At 36.2% G+C, this 14,314-nt stretch overlaps 1 protein-coding gene across 1 annotated transcript in view; it reads right to left on the bottom strand.

The window, feature by feature from the left end:
• The window catches only part of LOC125652300 (muscle-specific protein 300 kDa-like), a 133,522-nt gene that overhangs the window by 15,919 nt on the left and 103,289 nt on the right, over positions 1–14,314 (bottom strand). The window contains exons 76-80 of the mRNA XM_056166081.1: positions 13,841–14,005; positions 13,204–13,683; positions 12,776–12,943; positions 12,433–12,609; positions 1,325–1,486 (exon numbers count right to left, since the gene is read on the bottom strand). Of these exons, the coding sequence (XP_056022056.1) occupies positions 1,325–1,486; positions 12,433–12,609; positions 12,776–12,943; positions 13,204–13,683; positions 13,841–14,005 (1,152 nt within the window). The remainder of the gene's footprint in view (positions 1–1,324; positions 1,487–12,432; positions 12,610–12,775; positions 12,944–13,203; positions 13,684–13,840; positions 14,006–14,314) is intronic.

Raw genomic sequence — 14,314 nt, forward strand, 5'->3', positions numbered from 1 at the left:
CACACAACATACATCAGTATCTCCGCTGAAAAGGCCCACAAAGTAAATCTGTATTTATTTCTCAGTATAGATACAAACACAGATGTGTAAAAATAAAGAATTTTAACAATTAAATACAACTATAATTCTATTGTAACTGAGGGACCGTTACATATGTTTCCCAAACATTCACATTTACAAAGTGGTACCATTTTGTTTAAGTTCTATTGAATCATTCAATATACATTTTAGCAGAGAACAGTATAATAATTAACTTTCATTTAATTTCCTTGAGTATTAAGAGAGTATGTGAGTTAAAGCATTATCCAGTCAGAATCAGCTGAATGTGCAAGCACTGTCTGGTCAATAATTTTGACCATCTCATTTAAGTTATTTCGAAATTCCTATAACTAAAAATAAACCAATGCACGTGAATAAAGCTGACGTCTAGATTACAGCCTTAATTGGTACTTTACTTATTTTAAATCTTGGGCATCATAATAATGTGGTAAATTCTTATTTATTGGAATGGTTTTGTGTTTTGAAAACAGCATATAAACTGAATAATCATATTAAACCAACATTGCATTTAGAGGGTTCTATTGTAGTGATATTTATTCAGGATGTCTAGTAAGATATATGGTTCATTTAAGTTCACATTTTGCAAGTTTAGTATACAGGAAAGAGAGTAAAAAAAAAAAAATAATAAAAAAATTATCTGGAGATAATTTCATATAATTTATCATGCTTTACTATTTGAAGTATGCCCCTCGAAGTCCTTGAATGGCAATAAAGCATCAGATCTGTATCTGAATAATTGAATGCAAGTTGCATGACCTTGGTCTCAGCTGTAAATATCATTGCTTATGCTGGAAATCGAGTACATCATTAATTACTGCTGCAGCAACCCTTACATTATCTTTTGAACCATTGGTATAAATTTCAGCAGTAGGAACTTGAGATTGTTTAATATCACAATGAGACTCTCCCTCACGGAAGGGCATTTTTACCAAAGTGTGAAGATGAAAGGCGAAGATAACGAAAAGTGATCAATCTCATAACTCCTATAAACAATACAAAATAGAGAGTTGAGTAAACACGGCCCCCTGGATATACCAGGGGTGGGATCAGATGCCTAAGAGGAGTAAGCATCCCCTGTTGACCAGTCACAACCGCCGTGAGCCCTATATCTTGATCAGGTAAACGAAGTTATCCGTAGTCAAAATCAGTGTGCCAAGAATGGCTTAACAATTGGGATGCTGCTGCTTAGGCAACCCTGCACTGACTGGCAGAAGAAGTCAAATAAGAAAACACTCAGAAATCCTCTTATAAAATGTAAACATACCCTGACAGTTTCTAGTTTCTCCTGAGCATCGTGTAGGTTGTCTGGAATACTTTTGTCTGTGTCTTTAACCCACTGTGGAAACTCTTCATTCAAAAACTGTTTATCTCTCTCTAGCAGTCCTTTGTATTGACACCATTTTTGTAGAACATCATCAAGTCTCACCTAGAAAAAAAAAGATATAATTGCATGTATTGCATCTCCCAAACAAAGATAATAGAAAGTGAGTGTAGGGCAAGCTGGGGATATATAATCTAAGTGTTACATAAACAAAGGAATAGGGCTTTGCATGAAAAATTGGCTAAGTGTTCTTGTGGTTTTGGATGATGTTTAAAAGAATATTCCCATACACATGCATGTTATTACTATGTTGAACTTTTAAAACCCTACTGTAGCCCCACCCTGGCCCCAGGAGTGATGATGTGAACAAATTTAAACATTCACTACTGTGGGATGAATCTTGACGTTTATCAAATAGTACCCTACTGAGTCTTTAGAAACAGTTTCCTATATATTCTAATGTAAAACTTTCAAACCCTATTGTGAGCTCATTCTGGCCTCAGGGGCCATGGTCTGTACAAACTTAACAGTACACTACATGTATATCAGGGAGATTGCTTTAAAGTTCTTAAGAACATGTTTAAGACAAGGACTGTACCCTTTCTATAATGAGGTCCTCTTGGAAGTGGATGTTATGCTTCATTTGAACAGACTTCCACCTCCTTAGATGTACCCTACATTGTTTTGTGCCGAGTTTGGCTGAAATTAGCTCAGTGGTTCTGGGGAAGTCAGAAATGTTAAAGTTCACAGACAGTTTACTATGACAGACAGAAGATACATGAAGGGAAACTTTGATATTTGATCAAAATATTTTCAAAATGTACATTGTTATGTGAAAATTTAAACCCTTTCTATGGCCTTTACCTGACCCTGGGGTGATGGATGGAACAAACTTTGTTATCTCAGGAAGCTTGGTCATCTGACCCAAGAGAGATTCATTAACTCCCCCCTCCAAAGTACTTTCACTACTTATCTCCCCTTGGATGATGACATAACACTTCATTTGAATAAACTTGATTCCCCTTAATTCAAGCAAGATTAATGTGCCAATTTTTGATGAGATTGGCCCAATGACAACAGATGACTAATTTTGACAGAAAAAGGTCCTTGATACCTACAACTCAGATGAACTAAAACATAAAAGCACAAAAATATGAAGAGGTAATTAACAAACATCAAAACTGCAAACTTTACTCAGAAATTTTTAGCTTCCTCAATTTACTACAAATATTGTTCCAGCCAGACACAAACTAACACCAAACCAGATACAGAAAGTGAACCTTGTGTTATATAGATTTGGGTGGATATGCTCAGTGTCTGCTCCATCAAAATTTGAGTCTGCACTAGATCTGCTGAGACTGCTAAGAGCAGACGTATTGACCATATCCAACTGGGATTGGTTTGTGCAGTCAAGCATAAATGCATTTGCTGGGTCTATTCAGCCCAGCCTCATTTGTATTCAAAATTCATACTTGTTGCTACCATATGTTTGTGGCAGTCAGATAGGTTCAATCACCGGTGACCTGATAGCTCAGTTGGTAAAGTATCAGACTGAAGGTTGAGTCCCAGGCCCTTTGCATTTTCTCCCTTCCTGTTACATTTGGTACTGTTCACCAACTCCCGGAACTGACAGGTGAAAATGCCTGCCAGATGAGACAGATTCTGGGTTGATGTAGTCAAGATGTGAAGATATTTAAGGAAGGAGGAATGTGGTGGTTAAACAGGTTTGATCATCGGTTGACAGATTATTTACCTCAGTTGGTAGAGCACCTGACAGGAGATTCAGGGGGTCCCAGGTTCGAGTCTTGGTCTGGTCTATTGCACTTTCTACCTTCCAGTTACATTTGGTGCTGTAGACCAGCTCCTGGAACTGACAGGTGAAAATGCCTGCCAGGTGAGACAGATTCTGGGTTGATGTCTTCAAGATGTGGAGACATTTAAGGAGGGAGGAATGTGGCAGTCAGATTGGTTCAGTCGCCAGTGGCCAGATAGCTTAATTGGTAAAGCACCATCGTCGGAAACCCATGGTCAGTTGCTCTCCGTTTACCTACCGTGGGATACAATGCCATTATTTTCGCTGAAAGGTGCGTCTCGGCTTCTATATGTGATTGGTTGCTTTACCATTCCTTATTGCAATATTCAACCGATGAAAAAGCCCCTTATTTCCAGTCCTCGGGAGCATAGAAAAACCTGATTTCGAAGCGAAGATTTTGAATACGTTTAAGTTGGACAAGTTACAAAATTTTCAGAGAGATTCTTTATCTGCATTATTAAAGCGAAGGGTGTATTTGTGTCTATAAAGAAAGGGGAGGAAAAAGCCTGTGTAACCAAGCATTTACTACTGCGTACAAGTCTATGTACAGGTCTATATGTTCAGCACTCATTGTCTCGCCACTTTTATCCATCATACGGGAGCAATGTGTTTTTTAACGGACTTGGTATTTCATCGGTTTATATAGGTATGTTAAACTTACTTGCGTATTAAGTACTAAGTATTAACTGCCATAATTTGTTCCAGTTGTGTTGTCTGCACAATTTGAACCAATAATTATGACCCTCTTTACATTGTGTAAACACAATGTCTCACCTCAAATTTGCATCTAATTATTTAAATTGTATCATGCATGACTGATTTTATTCACATGCCATGTAGCAGTGATGATAATAAACATACCAGAGGCGGATCCGGGATTTCCAAAAGGGGGGGGGGGGGCATATGTGAAAGTGAAGTACATATCAGCCAAAATAATCAGCCATTTTGGGTGCCAAATCTGGAGTTTTCATCTATATATCTTTGATAGTGGCACAACAAAACACACACACTTTCATGGGCGCCGCCATTACAGCTGACACTTACGGCGATTCCCATTGGTCCTTGATAGGTCATGTAGAGTCATGCATTTAAATTAGTTATGCGAAAATATCGTGGTGTGTCCCACGGAAGGTAAACGGAGAGCAACCAACCGTGGGTTTCAGATGATGGTAAAGCACCTGAATGGAGGTTCAGAGGACTCGGGTTTGAATCCCAGTCTGGTCTTTTGCACTTCTCCCTTCCTGTTACATGTTCTTTGCTCATTGACCAGAATTCTATGTAATGGATAAATAACAAGATGGTGTGTAATAGTCAGTCAACACCATCCAGTTATTTACCCCTCTTTAAAAATTCCCCTCAAGTTAATTGATAGAAACCATTCAACTAATGTGTTTACAGTGTGACCATTGCAACTAGCCCCTGATGTGCAAATCAAATCAATTATTGCTACCATCAATTGAATTCATGCATGCATTCATTTGATGAGAGCAATAATTGATTTGATGCGTGTATTAATTCAATTGATGAGAGCAATGCATTGATTTCATGTGCGCATTAATTCAATTGATGAGAGCAATAATTGATTTGATGTGCACATCAATTCTATTATTGCTCTCATCAATTCAGTTGGCCACAGTTATTCCCCTTACACCAGAAGTTGGGGGTGTGCTATTGATGCAGTCCTAAGCTTCATATAAAATACAATTGTAGCATTAAAAAACACAGTTTACTAGCTTACGGTGCCAAAATCTTTTATCATGCCGAGTTTTAGCAGGTTGTAAAATTTCTATGATGAAAAGAAGATTTAGTTTCTTAGATTTTGTGGAGAACACTTTTGAAATGTACATTTCGTCAAATTGTAGGGTTTGGGAAATGGGGGAGGGTACAACCATTTCTGTCCAAGTTCTAATACAATGAAATCTGAGAATTTGAGAAGTAATCTGTTTAAAACAACAGATACCCGGAAAGAAAATCATGATGAAATCATGTCATTATATAAATATAATCATGCACATTGCATTGTTTAAAAAAAGGGGGAGCCCACAGAAAAGAAGCCGACAATTGTCTGAAAATTTTCATCAAGCAAAATCAAAGCTCTACATCTTAATATTTTGTGGTAAGGTGACAAAGGCTGATCCTTCATTTCAATTCTTCGTTTAATTTTACATTTCCACTTAAAATCACTAAAAAACAAGAAACCCATGAGCCACACTGCTCACCTGTGGCCCTGCTGTTGTTCAGCAGTTGTGATTTTTAAAAGAAATTTTATCAATCTTTATTTCCATGAAAAATTTGACCCCATATTGTGGCCCCAACCAAGACCCAAAGGATCATGACATAAATGCATATGAATTCACATAACATGGCTTGAGCAAAACTATCATTACACAAGCAGCTTCATTCAGAAAAAAAACTTTTCAAAGGTAATGACTAGAATTTCATTAATTATCAAATTTAATTATTAAACTTGACTACAAATTCATTAATTATCATATGCCCTTGTAGATGGGTACGGCCTTTCATATTAACAAACTTCATCTAAGGATGCTTTGTGCCATTTAGTTTGGTTCCCTTTGGCATAAAACTTTGATTCCCTATTGTAGCCCCAACATATTCCCCCAGGGGTCATGATTTTAAGAAAATTGAATCTCCACTATGTCAGGAAGCTTTCATGTAAATTTCAGCTTTTCTAGCTGGCCCAGTGAAGATGAAGATTTTTAAATGACCCCACCCTATTTTTGTGATTATCTCCTCTTTGAATAGGACCTGTTTCTTCACTTGAACAAACTTGAATCTCCTTCACCCAAGGATGCTTTGTGACAAATTTCATTGAAATTGGCCAGGCAGTTATGGAGAAGAAGTGAAAAATATTAAAACTTCACGGACAGACATAATGTGATCAGAAAAGCTCACTTGAGCCTTTGGTTCAGGCGAGTTAAAAAGGCCAGAAACCAGCATACATCTAGAACTTTGCACGTAAAAATGGCCAACATTGCCTGTAATAATAAGCGGGAAAAGTAAGATGTCAAAAAAATTGTGGGACTACATGTAGTTCCTACCTCCACCACCCAATGCTACACAACTCCAATGCAGGTCGAGTTGTGTGAAGTATGAAAGTTGATATACAAAACAAATAATTTTCAAAAGAATGAATTGCAGGAGAAAAATAAAATTGATTTCAACCGAAAGATTACATTAGATACAGATTTAATTTACAGAACATGCATCGGTTTTGAGATACATCTGAGTTATTTCCCTTTGGAGAAATCTCGTACAAAGGTGCGAAACAACTTCCATAATGTGGGAGCGAGATAAATATTCATTACTGCATAAGAAAGTTTCTCATACACAGTTTCATCACCCAAATTTGACTGATACACAAACTAAGTAAATGATAAGTATTCAGGGAGTAATTAGGAATTGTTATTATATCATGTTATTTTACTGCTCATACATATCATATCCAGTATATTACTTGCAAATATGATATTGTTTTTATGTTTACATTTTAGTGAAACATTTCTTTCGATAGAATTTTGTATTTCCTACATTTACATATTTAAAGAGAAGCCGCTTTTAATACATTTTATCATCTTCCTCACTGACTGTAGATCCATTGTGTCCCACTTAGACATTCAAAGTTCCACCAAATGCACCTCCTACACAGAAGAGCTCTTATCTCGGAACAGGCATATTATTGCATGCATTAATTGAATTAAATTGAGGTGTTTATCAAATTGTTGATATCATCAATTAATTCCAAGAGGGCAACAATTCAATTACAGCACTCGCAATTCAGTAGAATAATTAATGGTATAAATAATTCAATTAAAGTGCACAATAATTCAGAATAATTAATGGTATAAATAATTCAATTAAAGTGCACAATAATTCAGAATTATCATTGATCATTTGAAGATATCTTTAATTGAATTTTTGTGCACATGAAATGAATTGATGATATCTTCGAATAACTAGAGACATCTTCAATTATTTGATTTTATGATAATCTGGTGCTCCATAGAAAGCTCTACATGAAGTTGTTCGGCGTGTTTGTAAAAGAATTCTCAGAAAAAGTTTGTATCTTTTAAATACCTATAGGTTACAAAACAGTAGATTCTGCAAATTTTGTGTTTACCTGTAGTATTAAGAGAGATTATGCAGTATTAAGCTGCATTATGCAGTATTAAGAGAGAAATCACGAAAAAAAATTGCTATCCGGGACTTTCAGCCATAATATATTTACTGATTGTCTGCATTGTATTTCCAACACAAAATGAATAGGTGGATCAAATGCCGCAAGATATTAAGGGTCGTTGCTCATCTGAACGGTCACACCGTCAAATATATTAGGGATAGTTAAAAGTCAAATCACTTATCTGATGTGAACAACCATGTCACGAAGTACAGATTAATTACTAGAACTGGCAGAAGTTAAATGCAAATTTCCAGACGTGAATTATAAAGGACTGCTCAGAATTATGGTAAAGGGCTTCAGTCCAAATATCCAGCCGAGTCGAATCTCAGCCGAGATCAGAGTGGTATGTTTCCTGCTTGTGTTGGAATCAGCTTATTGCAGCTGATAAGTTGCAGTATATTTTGAGCTGACTTATTGTGCTTGGGATCTTTGAGTGACATTCCATGGCAGACAGACCCTAGTCCCACATCATTAGTCTTGTTTACTTGCAGTTTAACTGTGAGTTAAATATTGACCTTTTGAATCCAATTCTCAGACAATGCTTGTTGACAATCAGCAATCCTTGGATGATTTGGCTATATATGCTTCACACAAATGTCGGATGTGACTGGTGTAGGGATATGCACCGATTTGTTACATTTCTTCGCCTGAACTACCTGTTTACTCTTTTTCCACTCCACAATTAAAAATGGGTACAGACAATTTTCCATTGCACTGCAGTTTACAAAGGATTGCCCTGGCATACACTAAGGGGATCATAACTATCTTCTAATTTGTTATTTGCAACTGTTAATGCCGATTTAATGGAGTCGGTAAAATAGATGTTTGCAACTGTTAAATCAGTGTTAATTTAGCAGTTGCAAATAACAAATGAAAAGATAGTTATTCCCATTTTAATGCAATTTGCAATTTTGCTTTATGTTTACATCTTATTTCATCGAGTTTTGCTTTTTTATTAATGAAATATGTTTCAAAATATTTATGTTGGAGCTAAATTCATGTAGAGCCTTAAAAGTATACAACAGGATTTCATATTCAGTTCGATATGTCACAGGTAACCATATCAAATCACCCCCTACCCCTAAACATTGGCTTATAATATGAAAAAAATGATCACCCGCTCCTGCACTCAAAAATTAAAAGTTTAAAACAAAATGTGGAACACTGGGGGAAAAGTTGGCAATGACGATTTATCATTCTATTATTTCCTCTTCAAAATTTTTGCAATCAAGAGGCTCGTTTGCATCATTTAACATAAAATCCAGGTTTCAACATAAACAAGAGGTACTGTGAGCAATGCTCACTAAGAATACCCCCCGCTTACCCCAATCTCCCAAAGGGTGTTGGTAATAGGTATAAACTACCTCTTTTCTGAGTGTAAAAAACAAATGGCATGACAAACCGAACCATATTGCTACTTCGATGTCCAGTGCGCTTGACCTTTGACCTTTTGACCCCAAAATCGATAGGGAACATCTTCATCCCATGGGTAGTCCATATGTATGATATGGTGACGGTAGGTGGAAAGGATAATGCTTTAGAGCCCGGAAACCATTGCGTCTACAGACGGACGGACAGACAGACGGACAACCCGCTTCCAGTATACCCCCCCACAACTTGTTACGGGGGGTATAAAAACCTACAACATTATATGATCTCATACAGACACGATGCAGCACAGACACCAACACAGTGTAACACAGAGGGCATTAATAGGGACCAACTTTCTAGAAACACTGGACTGCTTGTGTATTCGTAGTACACATATACCATTTTACACCGTGTGCTTTACACCGTGCGAAGGGGAATACCGGTACTCGTGACCTGTAATGTAGGTCACCTGAGTGACTCAGGTGACCTAAAAACTAATGGTCACGAAAACTCTGTCTGAATGAGGTGGTCTAACTGACCTTTCAAAGATTAAACATACTACATAATAGCATATCATAAAGAGGATGATACAATCATTTATAATATTAATTTATTTGATAAAATACGATGTAGTATAACATTGCATTTTCAATGTCTTGTGATACTGTCTGTAAACAATTTAAATATGAAAATAAAAACTCATTCCACAAACAGGAGTATCATGCTCTGGCAAAACAAAGTATCATCACAGCATACATCTAATGTATCAAGTACAGGTTAAAAAAACCACTTAAATGCAGATATACAAAAAGATGATCATGCTTCTATATGCTCATGTCATGTAAGTTCAACTCTTTATGTGTAAAGTATAACATGTGCACTAACTTATCTTTGGCATACTGTAAATACTTGTGTGCTTGTCTTGATTGTCTGTCCTAAAAAGTTTTTTTTTTTAAATTTTATCATGTAAGTACATCCCTCAGCAACATTCCAAAACTCTCATCTGGGAATTGTTTACCATAAACACTGCATCTTTGAAAGTCTATGGATATGATAAGGGTCTAAACTCAAATATTCAATCTTGGTGAAAATATGAAGGAAAAATAAAGCTTAAATGGACATACATGTAAATTACACATTCATTTTTTCAGGACCTGAGGGATATACAACCTTAAAATATTCCTTTTTGTTTTTGTTGAAATGTTTGGATTAAAAAGAGGTTATAGATATATCAAAAGTATTTCAAAGCAATGCCTTTATATTTGCTACTGCTAAATGTTATGAGCCTGAAGTATCACACACACAGTCTATAGAAGCATTTTATAATTCATAAAATATTAACAAATTCAGATTCCTACATATTAGTACTTATCAAGGAACTAAAAGAAAAGATTGATATTTTCTCTCAAAATAAAGTCTGAGCAAGTAAGACTTACATATACATATATACAAAGATGGACGGATATTGAAAAAAATACACACACATTAAAGGGTAGCTCTGATCACTTAGTAAACAATTAAAAGCACCAATATATATGGACGGAAATTCAATTATCACATGACAGCTAATAATAAATAAGAACATCACACAAAGTACATGCCTTTACATATGATTACATTGTCATGCAAGCCATATAAAATCAATGTCTGCATTAAGTCTTGCTTATTCACATGATGAATCAGATCATACAATAGCTCGAACCAGTAAAAAACCAGTCAAAATTTGTTGTAAAGTCACTACTTAATATATATTTACATAACTGAACAACTAATCTATTAGCACACAAGTTAATTAGCATCTGTCTTTTTCGATGGACTCCAGGTGCAAGGCATCAGAACTTAGTACCAATAAAGATCTATGTGGTCTAGCACGACCTGTCAAGACCAAAAATCAACACTTAATATAAAGGTCAATCAATTCATTTAACTGAACTTTATCTATCAAAATCTTTCGTTCTTTTTTTTTTTTGACAGTTTTCTACAATAAAACCTAACCAAGCAACCAACACTCTAAAAAGAAAAGCTCAAGAACAGGTATAGTGCAGAAAATCAGTCTGAATTGTCTACAGAGAATATCTACAGTATAGAGTTACTACAGTAGGATGGTCAAAAAGTCAGTAACGCTTGACAAACAGCCAAAGTAAAACATATCATTACCAAATCAGTAAACTTCTCAACAATTCTTCACATCTTTGAATTTAAAAATGTAAATATTATGACCAGCATGATCTTATATTTTGACTGATGTCAAGCGTATACAGACAAGTTTGTAGGAGAGTACAAGTACATGGGATATATAAGTTTCTATATACACATGCAGATCTTAGTGTTCAGTCTTATGTAAATATAGCAGCAATGCCTTTACAGTCCTCCTAATAATCTGGTTTCAGAAACTTCTCAGCAGCTTCTCGACTCTCACTCACAAATTAACAGTTGATCTCTATACAATTTACATACTGCTGACTTAATGCAGACATGTATATATGCAGATAAAATATGAGCTATGACTGAAGGCTGTTAATGCTAGTTCTGATAGAAAAAAGGTAGTAAATGATTGTATTACACAGGAGGTTTTATTTTGGGTAACTTTTTGACCATCTTGCTGCAGAACTTGCTGTTCTCAGACTTTTCCCATGTTCCAGCGAGTGCATAAACAACCCATGTTTTGTAATGTCTTTGTGTGATTCACATGAAAACTTCTACCACATACAAGGCAGAGTGCAGATATGTACTATATACCTACCACAACAAAAACAAGAGACTCATGGGCCACATCGCTCACCTGAGCAATGTAAAACCATAAATCCTGATTATGGCACCAACCTAGCTCCAAATGTCAAGGTGGGAAAAACTTGAATTTACATTAAATGAAAAGACGTGCACGTAATTTAACAAATTGTACCGTTGTAGTTTTAGAGAAGCCGATTTTTATAGAATTTCTAATAGATCCCTAGGTAAAGCTTATAACCATCTTCTGGTCGCATTCTGATTCCACACGACATGAGGATATGTATGTATCAGTTCGATAAATTATACCATTGTGGTTCACAAGAAAGTTTTCAAAAGAATTTTTCCATTTATATTACTATTCTTACAACTTCATGCACCTAATGAGGCTCCATCCTGACCCAAAGGGTCATGGTGTGAACAAACTTTACTTACACTACAAGAGGATGCTTTCAAATTTCCTTTAACTCCAACCCTACCCCCAGGATGCTCACCCCCCCCCCCCCCCCGGTGCATACATATTTGACATACTGTACCCTGGTGGTTCTTGGAAAAACATATTTTCAAAGATGTAAACCCTTTTCCATGAAAACCTGTGGTCATGAAGCTAACTGTTTGAAGAAACTTCACTCTTCATTACCTAAGGAACCTTTCATATGGCATTTGGCTTTTCTGGTTTGTGGCTTTAGAAAATTGTTAAGCACTCCACCCCATTTTCCCTATTTCCTACTTATCTCCCCTCAGAACTTTCAATTGATCAAGCATGAATCTCTTTACCTACAAATGAATTGTGGCTACCTTGGTCTAAATTGCTTGTCTGGTTGAAAATGTGAAAATAGATGACAGACTGACTAAAGACAAATTTTTCATCAGAAAAGCTCTCAAGCTTTCAGCTCAAGTGAGATAAAAACCATAATGTAATAAAATTATCAGACTATTTACCCGAATCTGTTCTGCTGTTGACTGTAAATTGAGGTAGCTCTCCTCCAAATTTTGCAGCTGGGATTGAATTTGCTGAGCAAGTTTAGGGACTCTAATGTTTTCATCCACCAAATGATGCCCTCTTTTATTCACATTATCCAGGGTTCTACGATAATCTTCTATTTCTTTTATAAGAGCCTTGTATGAAAACCAAAATGAAATGTTAATTTTTAATTCCATTAACTGTATATTGGAGATAAGAGATTGTCAGACCTTAATGGTTAAGCTCATTTGAGCATTTGACTCGGGTGAAATAAAATGGTAATAATACTTTGTATAATTAGGCGACTGTTCTGTTAATTACCCTGTGTTTGTCTATCTGTCTTTGAGTCAGTTCCATGGAGCTAACATTCATTGAATTGTGAGACATTAGTTTGAAGGAAGTTTGAAGAAGCCACTTCTCACTCTCCTGTTGAGATTCATGGAAGTCCAAATGTTCATGGTATGATCTTTCAAGGTCAGCCACAACCTCCTGCAATTCAAAATTAGGATATAAAGAAAGAGGTTTTAATGAGTAATAACACATTGTCATAATGGCTGGCTTCCTTTTGAAACACAAATGAAAAAATAATTATACAAGTGCTAACTGTTACAGATGCCCCCCCCCCCCCCCCCCAACACAAGACATGATACCATCACAGACAAGCACAACACTTGTACATTAATTCAAGACCAAGAAAAACATTGACCCCATGAAAACAATTTTTTTGTAGAGTATCTGATATAACTTACCCTGGCTCTATAAAGAACCTTGTCATATCGTTGTTGGACATCTGCCAGGGAGTTGGACACTTCAGGATTTTCACTCAGAGCCTCGAGGTTAGCCACTCTCTCGGCAAGTTCATTAACAAGACGGTGATGATTCTCCACGTCACTGAGAATTAGTCTGTACTTGTCTAACTGGGTTTTCTTTTCCACCAGCTGAGCTTTAGGGTCCGGTTCAACATACAATGTATTTTCCATGTCTGCAAGCCATTTCACAAGACTACCATAGTATTCCTCATAATCGTTCCACCGGTCCTGAACTCCCTCCAACATAGAACTACATTCAGAGATAGCCATATTTAGTTTCTCCCATTCATTGGTCAGTTCTGTCACTTGCTGCTCGATCAAACGTTTACCCTCAGAAGATGTATTTGGCAAGATTTTTTCTGCCAAGTCACACACAAGGTTGACCTTCTGTAAACCCTCATCCATGCTGGCAGTAATATCCTAAAATGCATTCAGGAAATCATTATTGACAATGTTACAGTAATGTTGTACATAAGGATGAACCATAAATTCCCATGCTATTTTGAACAATAAAAAACCCTCTAACGTACCAGAATTATAGACAATAGAAACTTCTATCTCAGCAATTAAAACTTACTTTGATGTTTTCAATACGTTCCTGTATAATATGCCAATCTCCACATGTGTCGTTGCATTCAGTAACTCTTTCATCCATGTCAGCTAACCAATGGGCCGCAGCATCAAATGCATCATTATACATCTTATGATCCCTCGCATTCTCAGACAACTTATGAATCAGGTTCTGGAAAAAGGGATACAAACGGTGAGAAATAACTTTCTTTAAATCATATGAAACAAGAGATATATGGGGCCACAATGTTAAACTGAGTTTGCTCATGCATTATGAACACTACTGTAGCCCCTCCATGGCTCCAGTGTTAGGGTGTGAACCACCTTAAATCTACACTACATGTATAGGGATTCTTGTATCTTCATTTGACAAACTATGCCCTTGTGGATAGTGAAAGAATATATACAAATGTAATATATGTTGGGTTTTTTGGGGAGTAAAAATTCGACCCTGAAGTCTGTGTCCGACTTATATGTGCAT

The sequence above is a fragment of the Ostrea edulis genome, chromosome 5 (assembly GCF_947568905.1).
Source record: "Ostrea edulis chromosome 5, xbOstEdul1.1, whole genome shotgun sequence".
NCBI classification, from domain to species: Eukaryota; Metazoa; Mollusca; class Bivalvia; order Ostreida; family Ostreidae; genus Ostrea; species Ostrea edulis.